Source organism: Neofelis nebulosa, chromosome 9, assembly GCF_028018385.1.
Source record: "Neofelis nebulosa isolate mNeoNeb1 chromosome 9, mNeoNeb1.pri, whole genome shotgun sequence".
Taxonomy (NCBI): domain Eukaryota; kingdom Metazoa; phylum Chordata; class Mammalia; order Carnivora; family Felidae; genus Neofelis; species Neofelis nebulosa.
Window position 1 is genome coordinate 102806001 of NC_080790.1, and position 24649 is coordinate 102830649.

Here is a 24649-nt window from a genome sequence, read left to right on the forward strand (position 1 = left end):
GATGCAGTAGATAGGGCACCTGATGAAAAGCACATTACTCCAGATTCCTTCAAGTTGTTTTTTCTTTCAATGGGCATAGGTATTTCAATGCAGATACGAGTTTGACCCATCATAGGGGTCAGCTATGTAGACTTCAAATCCTGGGTCTATGTTTACAAAACTAGGAGTTTCAGTCCAGCTCATAAGCTCATGGACGGGGGCACAGGGCAAGCTGTTGTATGTCAGGTGGACCTTTGTTATCTGTCTGTCTTTGGCCACTACAGGAACAAAAAATGTGAGGAGAACTGACAGGAGCAAATCAGTCTCTGCTCCTCTCCCGATGGCCATGGTGGCCATGGCACCACTCATCTCCTGGCATTTTTCCTTCTCTAGGGAAGGAATTCCTCATCTTCCTTCCTAACCTTGCTTCATTCCTCAGCTTAGTGCCATTGAGAAAGCATGGCTTGTCCTCCGTGGGATCCCAGGCCAGCACTTTCATATTGCTTACTTTATTTTTCATAATCAAACATGTTATAATGAAGAAATGGAATTCTTTATTTAATTGATGGTGAAAAGCATTTCCTTCTTATTATTGGAACTATAAAAGTGATACGTTTGATATACTAGAAAATGTCTTAAAAATGAGACAAGGAAGAAAATTAAAGTCCTTTAAAATCCCATCACTGAGAAATAATCACAGCACTTAACATTTTTAAATGTTTTCCTTCCATCTTTTTTTTTTTCTTAGTGAATTTATATTTGGAAGAAAAAAAATTGTACCAAATTTTGTCTGGAATTGGACTTTTTTGTGAGTTATTATACACAAACCCCCTTATAGGAAGAAATTGACATTTCTGATCAATGCAGATGCAATTTTCTGATGCATTCCAATGGGATTAAGATCATGTTTGAGAAGCCAGTTACTTATCCTTCCAGGTGACTCCCAGCTGACTGTCAGTAAAGATTCTAAAGATCTTTAATTAGACGTTTCTTTCACTTGGTATCTAGTCCAACAAAAATTACCTAACCATTTCTTTTCCCATAAAACGTCCCCCCCCTCCCCTGCCAAAGTAAGTCCTTGGATTAGCCTGATATATATAGTTCCTTTCCCTGCAGCAAGATTGCCATAAAACTTTGACTCTTAATCAAATTTGGAGCAGGGTTCAGCACTCTTATTTAGAAACCAACTTCTTCCACCTTCATTTTATTAAAAAAAAGGGGGGGGGTCAATTTCATGTAGGTAGAATTTATATATTATAAAATACACCCATTTCAAATGTACTGTTCAATGAATTTTGGAAAACACATATTTTCTGTGTAACTGCCACCACAATCAAGATATAAAACATTTTTATAACCCTGAAAGTTTCTCTAATGCCACTTTGCAGTCAGTCCCCCCTTTCCTTCTGGCTCTTAGTAATCACTGATCTGTTTTCTGTTACTACAGATTGGTGTGGGGTTTTTTTTTGCCTTTTATAGAATTTCATATAAATGGAATCATATGGTATGTACTCATTTGCATCTGACTTTTAAATGTGTTTCAGAAATGTATCCATGTTATTACATATAGCAGTAGATTACTTATTTTTATCTGCTGTATAGTATTCCACTAAATGAATACACCACAATTTATTTATCTATTCTACTATTGATGAGTACCAGGTTTTTTCAGTCCAGGACTACTAAGAACAGTACTGCTAAGGATATTCATATTTAAGTCATATTCATATTTAAGTGAGGGTGTATGTTTTCATTTCTCCTGGGTAAATACCTGGGAGTGAAAGTCCTGGGTTAAATGGTATTTTACATTTTTAAAAAAATTTTTAACATTTATTTTCAAGAAACAGAGAGAGATGGAGTGCAACTGGGGGAGGGGCAGAGAGCGAGGGAGACACAGAATCTGCAGCAGGCTCCAGGCTCCGAGCTGTCAGCATAGAGACCGATGCGGGACTCAAACCCACCAACAGTGAGATCATGACCTGAGCTGAAGTCAGACACTTAACTGACTGAGCCACCCAGGCGCCATTACATTTATATAAGAATATAAGTATAAGAAATTACCAGACTGTTTTTCAGAGAGGTTGGGATCTTCCATTTTTACCATTATTGCTTCTTACCAGGGGTTTAAAGGGCCTTTGGGAAATGGGAGTTTAACAATGAAAAACATGGATATGTTGTCTTTTCTTTTTGGTGTTCTTCCTTTTGAAATATATTTCTCTTTCTTTTTCATTTCTGTGAAAGAGAAATAGCCAGAAGAAACCAAATGGTTATCTGATCCTGAAGATAAAAGAATTGAAGAGAATGTTAATGAATTCCTAACCTAACAAGGGTGAATTTTTCTTTCAACCTGCAAAGTTGTCCTTCAGACTCCAGTTCAGACTCCTTTTTCAGACCTGGAGATTACTCATTCCTCCTAGCTCAGCCCCAGTGGGGTAATCCTTTGAGGATTTCCCATAGTAGGCCTAGTAAATGTTTCTTTGGCACCACACCCTCTTCCTTTATAGCACTTAGTATAGTTTATAGTCACTGATATTTGTGGAATTCGTCGATGAGTGTCTTTTCTCCTTACGTCATGACATGAGGAACCAAGCTTCTTTATCTCTCCTGGCTCACAGTAGAACTAAAAAATATATATATATTTTTTTTAATGAATGAACAAATGAATAAGAGAAATAGAAACAGGTTAACAGAACAAGACTGCCAAGCTAACGGTTGTGACTATACAAAAGTGGTTGAAATACATGTATTTGTTGACTGCCAACTCCCCAAAAAGACCATACCAGTACTCTACTGATCAAGCAAAGCTGTTTATTATGTACTGTAATAAGGGAGAACACCACCTTGACCAAATCTTAGTAGTAGCTTCAAAAGGAAAGGTCAGAACACATGTGTGTAGGGGTTTAGATCTGGTTTTGAGTGGTTAAAGGCAGATCTTTCAATGTGGGGATTCCAAATGGGCAAAGTTCACAAAAAGGTAAAGGTTCTAGAGCAAAGTATGTTCTGATAAACAAGTAGGTCTGTCCCATAGAGCAACTTGTTGGCCTGAAAAGGGGCTGGTTGAGTAGTCCATTGTTTGAAAATAAGTAAATGTTCAGGAAGCTCCTGGAGCAAACACTGAGGTTATTTAGTAGACAAGAATTTTCTGGAACAAATGGTAAAGTCATGTTGATGTAGGCTTAGTTCTGTTAGTTATGAAGCTGCTGGCAGCTCCCAAAACCCAGTTCCCCAAGACCAAGTATAGAAAGGCAGATTATTTCTCTGACCTTTATATGCTGAATGAGGAGACTGTGCTTCACAACAATTGCTCATATTCTTGATTGTCAGGTCTGGAAAAATCTGTAGGCATGACTGGAATACTAACTTCTGCATTCCCACCTCTTGAATTTAAGCCATAAAACCTCTTATTATGTAAAATACTAACATCTCAACAACAAGTCCTGGAAATGAGATATGGGTTTGTGAGGCTCCTCTCTTTTTGCCTTTTCTCTGGCTCTCCTTTATTTTTTGATTTATGATTGCTTTACAAGACAAAACTTTAGTTTCCCTGTCAAGAATCCAGTGGGAATGAAGAGTTAGAGGAAATACCAGCAGCATGTTAGTCTAATAGCAGGAGGAAGCAGTAGGGCTGAGTTACGAGCAAGGCTGCACATGGTATTAACATAGCTATTTTGCTGCAAAGAGAGGAACAGTGAGCTTTCTATAGGACTCTCTGAGGTTGGGGGATCTCCTCGACCAAGATAAATGGGAGCTTAGGAGGAAGGAGACAGGAAGAGTTACACAGAGGCATTTAAGTGTAGCTAAGTTGGCATCTCCCCACCAATCAGATCCCTAGTTACATCATGAGCCATTCAGCTGGTCAAAATGGAAGACAGAGACAGCCTGTAAAGCATTCCAAAGGCACCATCACCATCGCGTTACATGTAATTTGTGGCCAAGGCTTGACACACAGTGTTGGAGGAGGCATGCTAGAGCTCATGCAATTCCTCAGCCACGTGTATGGTGGGATAGGGATGTAGGAAAATTTCTGGCCATGGAAAGTAAACATCTCACCTCCAAAAGGGCAGAGTCCTGCAAACACCATGAAACAAAGACTCAGTATTGTGAAATGAGCCAAGAATTTCCCAAAAGGGAGGGTGGAGCTTGGGCATGGCTTTCCTTCTCTTCCCTTGTGTAATATTGTCACATCATCTGGGGGTATCGTGTGCAGAAGGGAGCCTTTAGAAAGTTGGCTGTGCTATAATTTATGGCTCCCCTCAGCAGCTAAATCTTTGCTTTCTGCTCTACAGCCCGGCAGCCATAATTCCTCTCTCCCTTTTTCACCTGTGTGTGTGTGTGTGTGTGTGTGTGTGTGAAATATATAGACATAATTTAAAAATTAAATAAGCCCCCAAATAAGGGCCTTACCAGTTCTTACCCCCAACTCCTGCTGCCCAAGGCCCACTTGCTTTCAACTGTTTCTTTCTTTTCTTTTCTTTTTTTTCTTTCTGATTTCTCTCTTTTTGCTTATACTCTTTCTGGATTATTCATTTTAGACCATATGTGTTGACTTCCTACTGTGTTAAATAAGGACACAATACCTTTGCACACTCCCTCCCCTTTTCCTCTCTCCCTATTCTCATAATTACATTGCAGTTTTTAGCTGAATCAATTGTCACTATTTATATTGTTATGGTTGGTAAATATGGTTGACCCCAAAACCAAGTAGGTATTGTGATTATCTTTTTTACCCAGTGCTTAGTTTTGTTGTTTTTCACTCCCAGAATTTTCTTGGTCCTACCTTAATTTTTTCCATCAGGTCTGTCAATCCCCACCTGTTGATATCTTTTCCAAAAGCTCAAACATGTCAGATAATTTGTTCTACTTATTTCCTCTGAAGTCTTCTCTCCTGAACCCCTGTGTTCTCCTGTTTTGATGCAGTCATTAGGGCTACCTCATGGTTGTCATCCTGGAGTTTTTTCACCATCACCCTGCAACTTCCCTTTTTGGATTCCTTGTTTTTTGGATCCCCATGTCTCCCACTTTCTTGGCTTACCCCCTCCTTTTGTAAGAAGGTTCACTAGTGGTTTCCTAAGGCAGGGTACATGGGAGGGACTTATTCCTTCAGTCCAGGGATGTGTCTGAAATGTCTTTATTGTCCCTCTTACAATAATTTGGAATTTGGCTGCATATAAATTCCTGGTCAAAACTCAATTGCTTTACTGTCTTCTAGCACATGTTTTGTTGTGACTAGTCCAATGCAAATTTCATTTCCCATCTTTTGTAAGTGACATTTTTTTTCTCCTTTTCTCTCTCTCTTTCTCTCTGGGATATTTTTTATGATCTTCTCTTTATTTCCACGAGTCTCACAGTACTGGTCACTCAGTGGACCCTTTCAGTCTCAAGGCACACTCTTTAATTATGGAATTTTTCTTTTATTATTTCCTTAGTCATTTCTTTCCCTCTCCATTCTCTAAGTGTTCAAAATAACTATTATTTGGATCTTGGATCTCCTAGATTGATTCCCTGAGTCTCTTAATCACTCTTTATGAAAAATCTTTGTGTATATTTGTTCTTCCTGAGAGGTTTCATCTACTTTATTTTCCAAGCCTTCTACTGATTCTTTTAAATTTTAGCCATCTTATTTTAAATTTGTTAGAGTTCTTTCTTATTATTTCATTCATTATTTTTTATAGTTTTCTCTTCTTGTCTCATGGATGCAACATCTTCTCTTTTCAATCTAAGAATTAGTGGGATTTTTGTCATTTTCTTCTGATCTCCACATTATCTCTTTGACCTTTGTGTTTCTTTTTTCCCTAGTTCTTTGTTTCAGGTTTTGTGTTCTATGTTAGGAGACATTCCTCAACTATTTGGTGGTCTTTGGCTCTCTGTTGCTATTTCTTTTTTTTTTTTTTTAAGTTTATTTATTTATTTATTTATTTATTTATTTTGAGAGAGAGAGAGTGAGCAAGTGGCTGGGACTGAGGGGAGCAGAGAAAAGGGAGAGAGAGAAAGAGAGAGAGAGAGAGAGAGAGAGAGAGAGAGAGAGAGAGAAAATCTCAAAAAGCCTCTGCACTAGCAGCACAGAGCCTGAGGCAGGGCTTGAACCCACAAACCATGAGATCATGACCCGAGTTGAAACCAAAAGTCGGACACTTAACCAGCTGAGCCACCCAGGCACCCCTCTCTGTCTCTATTTCTAGTAAAGTACTTAAGACATGACTGGAGACTTTATATGCCAGAAGGGCGTCACAGTGGAATCAGGCAGTGGTCCAGCTGCTCTGTGGGAGGACTCCCAAATGTCAGTCAATTTCCCCACTGAAGAGTCTTCTAATTTTCTTACCAGAGGCTTATGCCTAACTGCTGGAGCAGTAGAGGTACATAACCCACTTCTTGGAAGTGTAGATGCTTGAGCTGACTGTGAAAGCCACATTGCCCAAAGGCTGAGTGTGGCACTGGTGATACATGAGTTGACTTTAGGGTACAAATGACTAAATATTTTTCTTTATAGTATATTTGCTCTAGTATGTGCTGGCAAAAATATAACTAGCACACCAAAACCATGGTGTCATGGATCATATCATCACTTAAGGCAAGCTAACTAAATGAGAGTGACTCAAGTTCAAACTATTAAGATCAATAATAGTACAAGATGGATAGAAACAAGGCAAAAAGAGAGTAGAAAGGGGACTCCATGTGGAATGATGGACAAAGCAAAGGGACAGAGATGTGTGGTGGGGAAATTACAAGTCCCTCTGTGTGTGGGTGTGGAGAGTGGAAAGAGTGGTCAGAGACTAGATTATGAAGAACCATGTATTTTTGTAAGTGTTACTTTAAAAAAATCTTTTAATGTTTATTTATTTTTGAGAGAGAAAGAGAGACAGTGTGTGAGTGGGGGAGGGGCAGAGAGAGGGAGACAGAATCCGAAGCATGCTCCAAGCTCCGAGCTGTCAGCTCAGAGCCTGATGCAGGGCTCAAACTCACGAGCCATTAGATCATGACCTGAATTGAAGTCAGAGGCTCAACCAACTGAACCACCAGGTACCTCTGTAAGTATTATTTTAACACTGGTTTGATGGTTGTACCATGTCTAAGTCCAAGAGGCATCATGGTTACTCATTGTGGCTAATCCAAGTCAAGTCAATAAGTAATGATTTTCCTTTGAATTATTTACAACAGTTAAAAAAGGATATAGATTGGCTTCCTGCTGTCACATAGGAAGCTGCTGGTTTTATCTCCTGTTCCTCTCCTCTGCCCCCATATAGCCCTCATGCCCATCACTTCATTGGATATAGTACGATGGAAAAATGTAAATGCATACTAACCCAAATCTCAGAAAACCAGGAAGACAATTCTGCTATAAAATCTAAGTTAATGCATTCTCAATCAGTATACATATAATGAATTTGGGATTTCTTATCTTTGTGGATATTCTCATGTTTTCTACATCTGCACACATTAGCTAAACTCTGGAACACAACATAGCAATTCAAGTGTTTTGTAACTTTACTGCCCAATGCAGTAACTACTAGCCATGTGTGACTATTTAAAGTTAAAATAATTAAATAAAATAGAACATTGAACGTCTCAAACTAGTCACATTTCAAGTGCTTTCTGGTCACACGTGATAAGTGACTGCAGTACTGCATATCACAGATATAGAACATTTTTATCACCAGAAGTTATCTTAGATCACACTGTCCTTTGGTTACACAAAGTCTATTCTTTTTTATTGAGATATAATGGTTATATAATATTGTATTCATTTCAGGTGTGTAACATAATGATTAGATATTTGTACAAAGGCTGCTTCTAAATTTTAGAAAATCTTAAAATAAGATAAAAGTAACCACCACCACAATTGTGACACAGAACAATCCTATAACCACCCAAATTTCCTCATGCTGCTCCTTTAGAGGCACAATTTCTCACCCTGCCCCCAAGCAATCACTAATCTAGTGTGTCTTTTCCCATAGTTTTACCTTTTCAAGGATATAGTATAGATTGAATCATATAATATGTTAACCTTTTGAGGCTGGCTTTTTTTTTTTAATTTATTTAAGTTTATTTATTTAGAGAGAGAGTGTGTGTGTGCAAGCAAGGGAGGGGCAGAGAGAGAGGGAGAGAGAGAATCCAGAGCAGGCTCCACACAGTAAGCACAGAGCCGGATGTGAGGCTCAAACTCATGAACTGTGAGATCATGACCTGAGCCGAAAATAAGAGTCGGTCACTTAACTGACTGAGCCACCCAGGTGCCCCAAGACTGGCTTCTTTTACACAGCTTAGTACCTTTAAGATTTACCCAACTTGTTGGATCTACCCAAGTCTTTGTGCGAATAGTATTCCATTATATGGTGGTTTCACAGTTTGTTAACCCACTCACCCATTGAAAAATATCTTGGCCATTTCCGTTTTAGGAGTTTATGAACAAAGCTGCTAAAACATTTGTGATCAGGTTTCTGTGTGAATTATAGGTTTTCATTTCTCTAAAGTAAATATCCAGGAATAGGGTTGCTGGGTAATATGGTAAATATATGCTTTATTGTACCAAAAACCACCAAACAGTTTCCCAGAGTGGCTATTCTATGTTGCATTCCCAACAGCAATATATAGAGTTCCAGTAGCTATGTGTCTTTATTAACACTTGGTATTGTCTTTTTTTTTTTTTTTTTTTTTTTTTTTTGCCATTCAAGTACACATATAGTAGTATCTTCTGGTATTATTTTGCAATTCCTTAATGGCTAATTATGTTTTGCTTATTTACCATCTTTGCATCTTCTTTGGAGAGAGGCCTGTTCAGTTTTTGCCCATTTTAAAATTAGATTGTTTATTTTCACACTGTTGAGTTTTGAGAGTTATTTATATTTTCTGGTTATAAGTTCTTTGTCAGATACATGAATTGCAAATATCTCTCCCAGTCTGTATCCTTCTTTTCTTTCTTTTAATAGTGTCTTTTGTGGAGCAAATGTTTTTAATTTTGATGGTTCTCATTACTATTGCTCTGTAATAAATCTTAAAATGAGATAGCATGATTTCTCCAAATTTATTATTATTTTTCAAAATTGTTTTGGCTCTTCTAGTTGCATTTCCATATGAATTTTAGAGCCAGTGTTACTTTATCCACAAAAGAAAATCCTACTGGGATTGAGATTGGAATTTAGTCAAGTCTTTAGATCATTTGGGGGGAAAATTAACATCTTGACTATGTTGAGTCTTCCCATTCATGGATGTGGTATTTCTCTCTATTTATTTAGATATTCCATGATTTATTTCACTAATGTTTTGTAATTTTCCTCATATATATTCTGTACCTATTTTTTAGATTCCTACAGAATTATGTCATTTCTGGGGCTATTGTAAATCATATTTTTAATTTTTTTTATTTCTAACTGTTGATTGCTAGCATAAAACAAGATGATTGATTGGTTATCTTTCTTTTTTGACTTTTATTATGTTATCATTTTTTTTTATTTTTTTTTAACGTTTTATTTATTTTTGAGACAGAGAGAGACAGAGCATGAACGGGGGAGGGGCAGAGAGAGAGGGAGACACAGAATCGGAAGGAGGCTCCAGGCTCTGAGCCATCAGCCCAGAGTCCGACGCGGGGCTCGAACTCACGGACCGCGAGATCGTGACCTGAGCCGAAATCGGACGTTTAACCGACTGAGCCACCCAGGCACCCCATATGTTATCATTATTTTTAAAAGTAAACTCTACCTCCAACATGGGGCTCAAACTCACAACCCTGAGATCAAAAGTCACATGCTCTACCCACTGAGCAAACGAGGTGCCCCTGCATGATTGATTGCTTTTAAATGTTGACCTTGTATCCTGTGACCTTGATAAGCTCATTTATTAGTTCTAGATTTTTTTTGTAGATTCCTTGCAAATTTCTATATATACTATGATATTACATGTGAATGGGCAGAGCCTTCTTTCTAATATCAGGGTTTGGGTAACAATCTACTGAGGGATCAGATAGAAATTTCAAGTCATATAAAACAAAGCTGAGTTTTCTGGTCCCTTTCTTTTTCATTTCTATCTTTTTGATTGAAATTTGTCTTAATATTATCTGCATGCTTTTCCTCCCATGCCCCTAATCATAAGAATAAATATTCTCTCAGTGATATGGCCTTGTAGTTTTGGTGACATGGTCTTTGTGAAACATTAACTATTCTAAAACCCAAACCAACTTTCCTAGATGTTCTCAAGAATAAGTTACCTGGGAGGTAAATGTTATAACTTTAGCACTAGTAATGATAACCTGAAGCTGGAGGCAGACATCCTTGTGATCCAGAGGCCTCCTCAGCAGCTCCTGATAATGGAATGGGAAAGCATCAGTCCCAGGAAGAGACAGCCTGCGGAGCCAAGGAGGAAGGGGGTTGACATTTCTATCCCCTCAAAAGGCCCCTGGCACCAAACCACAGCTGGTGTCTTCCAGACATAGAGGTTCCATCATTTGTTTATGGGAAAATGGTCCTCCCACCACTGGCTGACCCCTCCTGACCCCAGGATTTTTCAAACAGCTTAGCCCACACAAATGACAGGCTGAAGTTAACTGTACCGTGCTAATTGAGGACTGTCAAAAATATCAACAGGCAGGAGGTGGCAGGACATGGGAGTTTTGCACGTCAGAGTTGCTGGCTCTTGTATGATGCACTTGATCTGTTGTGGGTCCAGAATTGTCCTAGGGAATAAGAAGGAAGGTGAGAGCTGCCTTAGCTCCCATGCTGTATGCCATTAATCTGGCACCAAAACAGGAAGCAACATCAATACTCAGGGCCAAAAATAAAGTTCAGGCGCCATGTCCAGAAGCCCTGAAGAGAAGACAAAGGGAGTCTTTTAATTAAGACTGACCAGACATAATAAACCTATGGAAACAGAACAACATGCTTTCTGGCATGCACTACACCACCCATACCACAGTATCAGTAGCTAAAAATTCACATCATTTGAGTGAGAAGAGAAAAAAATAAGCCAACATGAAATTTATTAAGTCCCTAGGGATGGGTCAACTTACCACATTTCTTTCCTAGTAATGCACAGTTATGATTGGACTGTACTAAGTTCAATCTCTCTACCTCTCTATTATGTCCATCATAGAGGGGCTTCCAAAGAGGGCTGGGGCTGTTGGTGAGACCCAGATTTTATACTTTTTTTCAATAAATACTCACCAACATTGGCCATACCTGAGCTTTTGACAAGGTACAGGCACTTTATCTTTTTTTTTTCCTATTCGTTTCCAATTTTATTGAGATATAATTGACATGTAAAATTGTTTAACGTATACAACATGATGATTTGCCACAAGTATATATTATAAAATGATTACCATGAGATATTTAAGTGTTCTTGATGATGTTGAGGCAGATCCAATCCATCCATCCATCCATCTTTAAATCCATCCATCTACCCATCCACTCATCCATCCATCTACCTACAATTACCCAGCACCTACCATGTGCCTGCCACCTACTGATAGAAGTGCTCAGAATATAAAGTTGTACAACACATAGATAGCCCTGCCCAAGAAATTCATAGTCTTAGCTACCCTTTCGAAAAATATTTATCCATTTTTGAGAGAGAGAGAGAGAGAGAGAGAGAGAGAGAGAGCAAGCCAGGGAGGGGTAGAGAGAGATAGAGACACAGAATCCGAAGCAGGCTCCAGGCTCTGAGTTGTCAGCAGAGTCCAATCCAGGGTTTGAACCCACGAACTGTGAGATCATGACCTGAGCTGACGTTGGATGCTCAACTGACTGAACCACCCAGCCACCGCCCCCCTTTTTTTAAGAAGCCATGTTATTTTCTTTCTTCTTTCCCTTATTCATTTGACAAATCCTAATTATAATATAGCCACTTTGTCTTAAATTTTAAAGTAACTTTTGTTTTTTTCTTTATTACTAAGAAAATAGAAGACAAACTGCTGTCAGTATGTCTATAAATATTCTTAAGACCAAAGTTTCTCAACATCAGCACTACCAACATTTTGGGTCCAATGAATCTTTATTGCAGAGGGATGCCTTGTATACTGTAGGGTATGTAGCAGCATCTCTGGCCTGCTACCCACTCCCCCTTACATGTCAGCAGCAACTCCCTGCCTACTTTCATCTTTGTTGGAACAACAAAAATGACTCCTGAGCATTGCTGAATGTCTCCTAGGGCCTAACCACCTTAGGCCATTCTGGGTTCAGGGTGGGGTTTATTGACTGAATCCTATCATTCATCCCACTTCCCCTCCAGGAGTCTGGATGACACTTATCAGTTATCAGCTTTATGCATTATTCAGTTTGTGGCAAATGGACCACAAGTGAGCCTGACTGGTTTCATCCATCCAAAGTAAGCTGAGAAGCTGGAAGCAGAAAGAGGCCTCATTGTGCCTGTCTGAGGCAAGAATAGAGCCTGTGGCCCTGCCAGAGCAGGTCTGAGAGGGCAGGAAAGGGGGAGGTTCTGTTTTAGGGTTTTGAGACAGAATGGCCCTAACTGACTTGTGTGCTGCGGACATGGCCAGTTAAGATAAGCTGCTGTATCCAGGTTGGAGGGTTGTCCCCACAGCTGGAAACCTCCTCTGAGAAAGCCACAGAGTTGGAAGGAGTTCCTGTTTTATGGGTCAAGGCAGGAATGTGAAGGACAGGCAAAGAAGAGTTCATGGAGAATTTTTTTCTATGAATGTACAGAAACACATACATATTTTAAGTAAAAACCATATCCTACTGTGTTTTGTGGCCTTTTTAGTATCACACTGTATGTATGGTTTTATAAACCTTTCTTAGTTCCCATATCAACCCACATTAAATGACTTAAGACATCATTTGAAAGGGCTGCACATTACTTGCCTGTATGTAATGTATTCAGTCAATTCGCTTTTGACTGTTTTCAAATTTCTTCTGGTAGGAACACAATTAAGCATCTAGGAGATGAAGACTGAAATTTGCCACTGATTGTTGCCTACGGGCAAATTATTAGATGTGGCGTATTGGTTTAATGGTGTGTACTGCAATGCCCTCCTGAAAGGGAGCCCCGAATTATTTGTAGAGGAGCTAAAATAACCTCGCATAAATGAAGAAAGGGTAACGTAACAGATGCACTGCATACTTTTCAGGCTTCTCTGAAGCCCAGATAACTGCTAAAGTCTGGAGCCCCAGTTTCAAAGACTTGAGCCCTTTTGTGGATTTTGCTTTCTCCTAGCAGCCAACAGCTCCCACGGTCCTGGTAAGACTCTCCTCTCCTGTCCCTGGGCCACTTAACTTTTGGCACATTTTAGTGCTTTGCCACTGGCACCGAGGTGTGGTCAGAACCACTGTTTTCTTCTGGATTTGGCATCCCTGATGAAGTTAGATGCATTTTCATAGACTGTGAGCCCCTCTGGAGAAGGCTATGTGTATATACTTTCAATTTTGTGTATGTTTTGTAAATAAATTGTAAATAATTGTAAATAATTTCAATTTTCTGTATGTTTTGTCATCTTAGAAAAATTCTTCTCACAACCCCTTCTTGGGTTAGAAAATTCTTAAAGATAGCAAAAGATATGGCCAAGAACCTACCCTTGATGTGCAAGCTAACTAATCCAGAGTCCCACTTAACTCTATTTGGCCAATGCAACCCAGGAGGCAATATTCCTCTGCCTTAATCATCCTACGGCCACGGCCAGTGCCGGGAAACTAGTAACCACTCCTAAAGCCCGGAGCCTGCTGAAAGTTTTCAAACTCTTAATCCTAAACTGTTTACCCTGCTCTGCCTGGTCTTTCCCCAGGAAACCCCAATAAAGGCTGTGGCCACAGCACAACCTTCGTTCCCATTTTCTGCCTCCTGACCACCCTCATGTCTTTCCTACGTGGCCCTGCAAGGTGTGCCATGTGCCTATTGTCTCTAGGATCTGTAAGTATAAGAAATTTTGTTGTTCCCTGAACCTCTCCTCTGTCTCCTCTTATGGCCACACCTGCTGACTGTCTCATAAAATCTAAACCACTGGGGTGCAAGACAAGTCTTCAGGCTTTATGAAGCTGATCCCCAAGGCTTCCGATCTCAAGTTGTGGGGATTAGTTGTCACTTGAGTGCTTTTGCAACAAAGAATCTAGGCATTGATGTTTTTATTTTTCTGTTTTCAACCAGAGGACCCCATAAGGAAGGGCCGCTGGGATTCACCCTTCTGTTCTAGAAGTTCCTAGAAAAGTAGACTTTAACCAGGGTGGATTTTAAACACTACTACCATTTACATACTGTCTAGAAATCAAAAGCTCACTTTGTTGCAGATTTCATATTTTTTTCTTCATCTCTCTCTTCCCCAACTTAAACATGACCCCAAAAAGTGCCGTCTAAGTTGTGAAGCAGGAGACAGATCGCCAAGGTTAATATTTGTGTTTGGAAGCATGGCCCCGGTGGAACAGGCAGTAGCCCTTGAGCTGCCTCCAAAGTTTCTCTTAGCCAGTGTGTTGGTCAAACAGTCCTGCTCTTCATTCGCTTTTTACAGTTTGGGAGGGAGCTGAGTGTTTTCATGGGAAGAGACCGACTAGACTTTGAGGAGGCTGTGGCAGTGGTGGGGGCCAGTCCCCTGGGATCCTGCTCAACATCATCCCCAGCTGTCCCCTTCCAACCTCTGGCAGAGTTAGGAAAACCCACTGGATCTGGGGAAAGAGTGGAACTGATGGGGTTGGCTCAGCTAACAAATGCCCAGTGTTCTACCTACTCTGAATCTGGTGCCAAGGTCCATCCTCTAGAGACACTGACAGCTCTGTTCTGTAAGGCACCAGCCTTGCGTCACTCAACTGGGGATAGGTGCATACTAGACCTCCCTCATGCAAAATGTAGGCCCACTGGGAGCCATGCCAGAGCCCTGACATTGGATTCATGCAGGGGTGTTCAACTCAGGGAGGCAACTCATTTTTCTACTGGTGCTCTGTGGAGGTCAAGGACACCTTAGATTTTTGGGGGGAAGAACTGAGAGGTGCAGTGTCAGCCCTCTGAATTGCCTCTTAAGTGGAGCCTCAGGCCCCACCCTACTATGGATGGCTTCCAGTGCCCAAAGGCCTCATGGGTCAGAAAATGCACCTGAAATGAACAAAAAGTTGGCCAACAAAATTCCCTACATTCTGCTTACTGCTTTAAAAAAACAAAAACAAAAACCTGTATGCACACATATAAAAACTAAACAGATATAAAAACAAAAATTTTAACTGTGGTCTCTTCCTTTTCTCCAATGTGGCGTATTGTCTTTATAACAAAAAAAAAAAAAAAAAAAAAAAAAGGAAGAAGAAGAAGAAAAGAAATGTAGAAAGGAAACAACTCTAAAATTTTCACCAAATTCTCAAAGGTAGAGTCAGGAGAGGTTAATGTTTCCAGGCATCCAGCCTGGCGAATGTGTGTAAACACGCATGAGCCTGCAGAAGGTGGTAGTGGATTGAGAGTAGGTGGGAGCAGTTTGACTGGACACACTTACCTGTGTGGGGTCTGACCTCCCTACATGGAACTGAGTACAGTAGAATCCTGGAAGACTTAGGGCCTCCGCTATGCCTCAAGCCAAAGAAATCTTGGAAGCCCCTGGGGCTATTTCCTGGGCCTGCCGTGACCCATTAATCATGTCAGCCCCTGAGTGAGACTGGAGGAGGGTGAACACAGGGCCAGCATAGAGGGAGAGGGGCCAGCACAGTGGGCTAAGGGTGTTAGGCACATGGAAAAAGCAAAGCCCTAGGAAGATTGGAGAAACACAAAGGATGCTGAAGAACTTGGCCTTAAGGGACATCCTCTCTCACACTGAGTATCAACCTTATGGTCTAATCTTACCTTTACCTCCCAGGAGGGTGGATGTTACTAAGTGTAACCAGGAGATCATTGAGAGAATAAAACTTCATTCCAGAAAAACTTCCCTGGGCACAGAGATCCCTACTGGCAGATCTTCTCTTAAATTCTGAGAATCTCTGATTCTAAATGAAGGATCTCTCCCCCATCTCTTATGACCCAGCTTCCCATCCCATTATGTAGACAACTACAGCTTCCCTTTGCCTCTGTTTACTTAAATTAATTGTACCCTTTTATCAGGATCTGAAAAGTCTGATTCCAAATGTTTGGTTGAAGGGAACTCTGGGTTTGGGAATCCAGTCTGGGCATGTGTGTGTGTGTGTGTGAATATTTCAGATACTGCAAACTTGAGGCTATCCCAAGACTGGCCCCCAACAATGATTCTGATTCCAATTTCAACATGTGGGGGCTTTCCGCATACCATCAAGCAAGCAATTCTCTGACACAAGTTGAGTGTCTTACCATTCAACTCAATTCTGACACTGTCTACCCTGAGATGGCTTCAGATCCCACAGGTAAAGGACTGAATCCTCCAAGACTGTCACCTCCCCTAACTTCAGATACCCTACAGAAATCTCGGTTGTTACCTGTATGTCTACCAACTGGCTCTAAATCAGAGGTTCACATGACCCCCTCCTTAGGTTCAATTAATTTGCTACAGCAATTCACAGAACTCAGGAAACCTTTTACTCACTAGATTGCCATTTTATTATTATATAACTCAGGAACAGTTAGATGGGAGAGATGCATAGGGCAGGGTATGGGGAAAGGGCACTGAGCCTTCATGCCCTCTCTGAGTGTGCCTTTCTCCCCAAGTCTCCATGTAGTCACCAACCCAGAAGATCTCTGAATCACATTTTTCTGACTTTTTAATGGAGGCTTCATGACATAGTCATGATGGATTAAATCATGAGTCTTTGGTGATTGATTGAACCTCCAGCCTATCTCCCCTCCCCTATGGGTCATGGGGATGGGACTGAAAGTTCCAGCCCTCCAATTACCTGGTTGATTCTCCTGGCAACCAGCCCCCATCCTTAGGTAGGGTTGAAAAGTCACCTCATTAACTTAACAAAAGGCAACTTTGCTGTACTCATTACTTAAAAAATTCTAAGGGTTTTAGAAGCTCTGTGTCAGAAACAAAGTCCAAATATATATTTATTATAAACCACACCCCCAGCGCCTGGAGATCAAGACCAAGAGTACTACCTGGCCTTCATAGGTCATGCTTCTCCCCCTCAGGATGAGATTCCTGCTAGTGTTCCACAACCAAAAAGTCCATTGAATTACAGAAAAGAGAATATTAAACAAGGAAAGATGGAATCAGTCTGGGGTTGGGGAAGTTGAGAAAGAGGAGGAGAGCATCTACAAGCAGAAGGGCTAAAAGTGAGAACATTCCTGACTGGGGCAACCACTTGAAAGCATGCAGAAGCTGGTGGACAAGAGGGACTGATGGCAAGGCTGGCCTGGCTCTAGTGGCAGCTCTGTTTCCATTAGACTCGGGAATCCTCCCAGGTTCTGGATTCTGCAGGAATAGGCTCTGTTGGTTGGGGTCCTTGATGCCTTTCTTCCTACAGGTTGGCTGCAGCCACTGACTGTGGGAGCTGAGCAGGCGCTCTGCAAACAAGAGTCACAGCTGAAAGAAAAGGCTGTCAAGTAGGAGCTAGAAGCACAATTCACTGAGGCCTGAGGGGAGCTAGAAGCGTGACTGGGGGGAGCCCTGTATCTCAGGACAGGATCTGGCCATCTTTGGATGAGAAGAACTTCCTGACTAATGAAGCAGGGCAGGAAGCGCAGTTGCTTGGCCCAGTTCTACTGTCCCCTGGCCAATAGGGAGAAACATTAAAAGAAAGTAGATAGATTTCTTTTGTTTGTTTCCTGGTCCAAGCATGGTCTGGGGAGTCTCCTTGGCTTTTGGATTCAGAAACTTTCATGTGGGTGCACACAGAATTTCACATTGTCTCTAGAGCCAGAAAGCAAGTACCTGAGGAATGAAGGCCAACAGGGCTGTTTTTCCAAGAGCCCAACTGTGCCTCCCTCAGGCACTGCCGAGCCTCTGCTCTCCCAGGAGACTGGTGGATGAGCGTGGCCACTGCTTGTTTTGGTGGAGGTTCTGGCTTTCCCACATGGGCCTCCAGGCATATCTGATGCTGGCCTCTTGCTGGACCTCATTTAAGACCTCCGTGTGGGCGGCAAGGATTGGAAGTGGAATTTCTCACTTTCCCCCCTCACATGGGAATGCCACCAAACAGACCCCTGCCAGAGGTGAGGGAGGCCAGGGAAGGGGCATTCATCCTCACTGGCCAGGACCCTTCCCTGACCCTTCAGCCTCTCAGCATGTTGCAATATTTCCTCAGAAAAAGGCTCCATCCTCAGAGGCTGTGCCAGCAAAGCGCATGAAAGCAATTTTTCACTCTTCTTGAGACATTCCTTCCTGTGTCTCTGCCAGCCACGTTCACTAGCTTCTCCTTGTCCAATACCCCAGATGGCCAGAAGTGACCCAACCTGGGCGGGCACCCATCCTCCAACATATACACCATCAGGGGGCACCCTGTTGGGAGTATTTGACCCCCCTCCCTTGCCCCCATCTTGTTCCCCTGTGTGATTTCACCAAACGGGACATTCCAAGGCCCTCTGCAACCCTTCATGTCACTTGTGCAATATCCAAACTTGAAAGCGGAGAAACCATGAGCCAGATAGTGTCAACCAAGGGCTAGGAGTTCCAGAAATTCATCAGGCTGGGAGTGTCCCTGATTTGCTGGTGAAGTGAACTTGCCCTGTCACCCCTGGCAGGGCTGGCTGACAACTGGTCATGCTCTTGACTTGCACAATCTTGGTTATCAGGCAGACATGAGCACTGCAGGAGGAAGACTGTCTTCTTATTTTGGAAGGGAGGACTCCAGTGCCTGGAGGGACTGTCACGGACTCTGCTGCCTCTGTCCCAGCTTCCAGGTCCTCTGACCACAAAGCAATACTCTGTCACAGCTCATCTTAATACACATGGCAGACAGAACTGAGCCTTCTCTTTTCTGAAGGAAACATCCTGGAAATAGCATAAAGTCAAAACAAATAGAAAAACAAACAACCCATCCAGACCTGCAATCGGTGCCCCACGGGAAAAACAAGATCTGTCTGGGTTTTCGGGCAGCGAAAATTTGGGATGGCTGGCCCACACGTGTGGCTCCAGAATACTGTCTGAGTATTGTAATTGATTGCTAAAACAGCCCCAAGTTCTTCCTAAATTTGCCTGTTACTTTGAAGCCCCTCCTCAAGAGGTGAAGTCTATTTCCTCACCTATTGAACCTGGGCTGGCCTGTGGCTTGCTTTGACTAACAGGATGTGGTGGAAGTGAGCATGTGCCAGTTCTGAGTCAGCGTCTCAAGAGGTGTTGCATACTTTCTCCCAGTCTCCTGTGACCACCGTGCGAACAAGCCCAAGCTGCTGGAGGATGACAGACATATGGCTAGTCACCCCATTGCCTGACTGACAGCCATTCAACCACCAGACATTTGATTGTGGCCATTGTAGAGCAGCCAGTCATCAGCTGACCCTCTCCCCACCCTGCCATTTGATCATGGACACATGAGAGAGTTTGCCAAACCAGCCCAGATGAGAAGAACCACCCAGTGCATCCATAGGATTTTAATTTGTTTTGAGATGGTTTGTTATATAGCAAAAGCGAACTGATACACCAGGTCAGTCTATCATTAGGAGAAGGGTGGGGAGAAGGTGAGAGAGAGAGACTTCATAGGAGGAAAGTTGTCATGCCTGTTTGTTCGACCATCCCACATACACACCATCTCCGTTGCTTTATCACCAATCCTAATGTTACAAAGTTCAGACAGGATAGAAAAGTTGCTTAGACTCATATACAAAATGGCAGAATGGAGAGTCAGTCTCAGGACTTCTGACCTGTCTAGTGTTCTCTAGGGTCTTATTTCTCCCCACAAAAATTTGCACTGGGTGTTCATGATATTTGCAAATGCCAAACAGGTGCCATAATTGGAATTCTTGCCTGGCTTTAGAATCAGAAAGACCAGGGTTCAAATACTGGTTCCACCCTTCCGATGAGCTATGATCTTAGGCATGTGGCTTAAGAGTTTTGCAAAAGGAAAGATGAAAGTGTTTTGTTTCTAGAGGATTAGAAAAGTTAACATGCTTATTCTCTGGTTCTATGGTGACATTTTTGGAAATGTCTTAGCTTGGAATGCTATAACAAATTAACATAAACTGGTTGTTTTAAATAACATTTTTTCCTCATAGTTCTGCAGGTTAAAAGTCCAATATCAGGGTACCAGCATGGTTCGGTTCATGGTGAGAGCCATCTTCCTCAGTTGCCAAGGAATATCTTCTCATTGTATATACTCACATGGTAGAAATGAAAGCTAGCTAGCTCTCTAGCTTCTTCTTATAAGGACACTAATTCCATTCATGTGATCTCTTGTGACCTAATTACCTCCCAAAGACCCCACTTCTAAATACCATCACACTGGGGTCAGTGTTTCAACATATGAATTTTGGGGTAACACAAATATTCAGGCTATTGCAGGAAGCAAGTCCTTCTCCAGCACAATTATGAGCCCTGGGGCACCAGACTCTGTCTGGGTGAGAAGCTTAGGAAGTGAACCTTGCTTTGAATGTATTTGGCATCTCAACTGGCATTTAGAGTTGACCTCAGGCAAGTTTCTGTTTACTCAGTTCTTAAGCTGTAGGTTAGAGTATTTGCTAGAACTCACTGGGAAAAGCCTGAACATGTAATACGACTAAAAGAGGAGAGTATTTGCAACCATGATACTTGAATTTAAGCCCCAACTACTCCCTGAGCAACTCTAATCTCTTCGGCACTTTAGTTTTTTTTTCTTTTTTTCCCCCTTAGTTTTATTGAGATATAATTGACATATAAGATTACATCAGTTGAAGGTATACTGTAATGATCTGATGCATATAAATTTAATATATTTACATAATGATTGCCACAATGAAGTTCAGTTAACACCCATCACCTCATATAGTTACAATTTTTATTCCTGTGATGAGAAGTTTTAAGATCACCTCTCTTAGAAACTTTCAAATATGCAATATGGCACTGTTAACTGTAATCACAATCTCCTTACTTTCAAATTGGAGATGAAAGTATGAGATAACAAAAGGTAAGTGCCATAAGAGTATCAGTTATTATTATTATTATTGTTACAAGAGTAAAGTTATCACCGAAGATGATTAATTGGAGAATTTGAAAAGTTTTGGGTTAAACAGAAAAAAATGTGTATCTTACCTCCTTCAAAGGTGAGAACTTTTAGAACAGTGTCCACAGGTATGATAGAATTCTTGTCTAGGTAATTGGGAGTATCAGTTAGGAATACTGCATGTGATAGAAAATGCAATTAGCAGTGGCTTAAATAAATAAATAGGCATTTTCTCACTTGATAAGAAGTCTGGTGGTGGAGGTTTTCTGGCATTGGTTCAGTTGCTCAATGATGCCCTGTGCCCACTCTGTCACCCTTAACATATTGGCTTTTATCCTCATGCTTACTGTATCATGGTCTCAAGATAGCTGTGCAGCTCCAGTCAAGGGGAAAAAAGTGGAGGAATCACAGTGTTCTCAGAAACTCCCTTAGGAATTTTTTTTCTATTTGGCTCTTATTGGCTAGAAATGTGTCATATGACCACTTAAGTCGCAGGAGGCGCTTTGTGACTCTATACCAGAGATAACCAAATGAGAATACTTGGGAATGTGTGGTCCTCACTAACCAATAGTTATGCTACCAGGGAAATGTGAATATTTTCTCTTTTCTTTCTAATTTTTGCTTGCTTGGACTTGCTGATATTTTGGTAACAGATACATTTTGTGTTTTCATAATAAGAAAGACATTGATTAAGGACTACTATTCTAATTTTTTTTAATGTTTATTTTATTTTTGACAGAGAGAGACAGAGCACGAGTGGGGGATGGGCAGAGAGAGAAAGAGACACAGAATCCGAAGCAGGCACCAGACTCTGAGCTGTCAGCACAGAGCCCCACTTGGGGCTCGAACTCACAGACCGCGAGATCATGACCTGAGCCGAAGTTGGACGCTCAACTGACTGAGCCACCCAGACGCCCCAAGGGCTATTATTTTAAAACTGATCAAATAAAAGACTGCAGCCTCCTGTTTTCATATTGCACATAAGAATGACCTGATTACACATATGTTGTTGCCTGGTTGTGGTGTCTCCTTCTCTGGTCTCCCAAACTAAGCAGAAGATTAATTAATGCTCAACATGTGTAAAAGGTTGACAAACTGCCACTTGTGACTTTGGGGAAACAAAGTTATTTTGGGGAGTTGTTCTATATCAAACCCTCTGCAGATTACTCTCTAGACTGTTGTTCTCCACTAAAAGATCACATATAAGGAAAGAACAAACTCTTGAGATACATAGAAACTAGTTCAAATGGGTAATTGCCAAACGTCAAACTTTGGTAGGGATGTGGTATGCAGGCAAAGTTTATAATCAGAATTCTGGTCTCTGAGTCTAGGAGAAAAGTCACCAACTGTTATTGACAAAATGGCTGGTAAGCAAATAAAAAAGGTGATAAATGATGCCACCAGGAGATGCTGCCATCTCACCAGTGAGACCAGTTTCAGGGAGAGGGAGGAATGTGGCTTGATTTACAGTGGATGATAATCATGTGTCTAGTCACTGGAGATCAGAAGAAAGCTTGCCTGTAAGACACTGCTAATGAAACTGGAGCAAAGGGTAGGCTCTTCTCTTGGGTGGTGTCAAAGGGAAGTTTTGCTCCGCATCAGGCCAGTGGGATGTGAGACATAGTACATCCTCTGGGATGTGGTCATGGCCATGTGACCTCATGTTCAACTTCAGCAGCCCTGACCTCTGCTGATTTATCAATTGTATGTAATCAGTCCTTTTAACACCTAATGATTTGGAGACCAAAAGTTCTTTTCTTTTCCTGTAATGTATCATTAGAGGCTGCAGGTACCTTGTTTTGTATTTTCTTAGAAAGTCCTGTTGCACATGTGTATGTACATGCTTGTGTGTGTGTGTGTGTGTGTGTGTGTGTGTGTTGGTGGTGCTAGTGGGAGGATTGTGGAGAAGTGACTGACTTTCATATTCTCAGTCTACAAGACCAGATATTGAACAGCTCACCTGTGATGACTTAGTATTCTTTTTTTCCCTGAAAATAGAAACTACTATGTGGAGGGTGAATTGATCTCCATCTTCCTTGGATAACTCTGAGGAATGCTGGGGGCACTGTAAATTCAGGAAAGTGCAAGAAGTGAATGTCACATTGTCTGCACCACGGAATCAGCATGAAGGAGGGCAAAACATCCCTAGCATGAAACACCACTGAAAGAAAATTCTACTGTGTTCTGGAACTTGGAAGAAATTCATCATGGTAGAACTTACTATCCTGTTTAAGGGCAAATTCTTTCTTAAATACAGTGGAAACCACTGGCCTTGCTTGGCCCCCTTCCGTTTTGTTCCATGTGCCCAAATTTCCACAGAATTTCTATTTATAACACCACAGAGGTGCTGAAGAGCTGTCAGAGCCACACTCAAAGCTTAACTGAAGCACTCACGTTTCCTTTCCTTCTGGCCTCTGGTTACTGAAAACATTTGCTGAAAATTGCTGTCCCACTCAAGAACTGTCAAAGGTAATTGTGTTGCACAAAAGTTACCGAGAAGCAGGAAGTAATATGGTTACCACCTGGCGACCAAGTTAATAGAACCTGTCCGAGGAGCCGCAAGCCTGGCACAATGTGTAGACACCAGTTTATGTCTGAAAACCACGACAGCATAAATTTGTGAGGAAGACGTGTATCAGAGGCCTCTTAGTGGCAATTTACGATACAAATCCCTATGTAAAGGGCAGTTGTCAGGTCACCAAATCCAGTGAAGTCTGAGGTCCTGGGGGTGGCAGCGAGGGGGAAGATGGGGGGAGAATGTGGACCTGTGTGAAGCAAGTGGCAGTACTTACTTCAAAAAGCAAGGTCTAGACTTGGCTATTCTCACAACTGGCAATGACCTTGGTGTCTAAGAAAATGAAAATCAGAGACTCAGGAGGTTGGGGGCGGGGCTAGAGAGTCTGAGTCTCCCCACCTTTGCCTCTGGCCTCCCCTGTGCCCATCCAGATGAGCAGGAACCTCTTTTCCTCTTAAGATTTCCCAGAGAAGAAAATCCTCCTCGTTCTTGATAGACATTTACAGAGTCTCACGTCCTCCCTGAGATGCCTTTGCCTTAACTTGAACTTAGAAGACACCAAGAAACTCAAAAAACAGGTGCCTCTATTCATATGGCAAAAACCTCACTAAACCCCTAAATCCACTCATGGGTTTCTTTGGGAGCATCTAGTTCTCTGAAGCTGTCTTTTTGGGTCTGAAGTTGTGGCTGTCTGGATGTGAATACAATGCTTGGTTGTATACACCCTAATCCGGTAGTTGGGGTGTGGCTCAGAAAAGACACATTGGAACTAGGAATTTTCAGCTGTGGGATCCGGGGTCCACATTGGAATGATCCTGTCATCATCACAAAATCAACCGATATTAGGAGTACTTGCTCTTTTTATCTTTAGTGATATTCACAGTTGCACTTTTGAGGTACAAAAAAAAATTCTCACTTCTCAGGCAGTCTCTAAATTGAAACCAGGGATGGCTACATAATTCATAGGGCTCAGCACAAACTGAAAATGTGGGACCTTTTTCTCAAAGAGCAGAAAAAAAGCTTTTTTTTTTTTTTTTTTTTTTTTTTTTTTTGGTGACCTCTTTCAACCTCTCATGGTATTTTTTATTTGCTATTTTACTGTCACACTCCCTCAAGAATGGGGAGACTTGCAGGGTGAGTGTAGACCTTCAAAAGCACCCAGAGCCCAGCCTGGCAACTGGATGTGTGAGGTGCACATGACCAG

General features: G+C 41.6%; 1 protein-coding gene across 7 annotated transcripts in view; it reads left to right on the plus strand.

The window, feature by feature from the left end:
* The window catches only part of TASP1 (taspase 1), a 389761-nt gene that overhangs the window by 288788 nt on the left and 76324 nt on the right, over positions 1-24649 (plus strand). For 4 of the 7 annotated variants that reach the window (XM_058684860.1, XM_058684863.1, XM_058684864.1 and 1 more), the window contains one exon: positions 21670-22718. The exons of 2 other annotated variants lie outside the window; for them this stretch is intronic. In XM_058684860.1, the coding sequence (XP_058540843.1) occupies positions 21670-21828 (159 nt within the window). In that variant the 3' untranslated portion in view covers positions 21829-22718. Of the gene's footprint in view, positions 1-13705; positions 13831-21669; positions 22719-24649 lie in introns of those variants that run through there. One more of the 7 variants, XR_009248816.1, reaches the window with a different exon arrangement.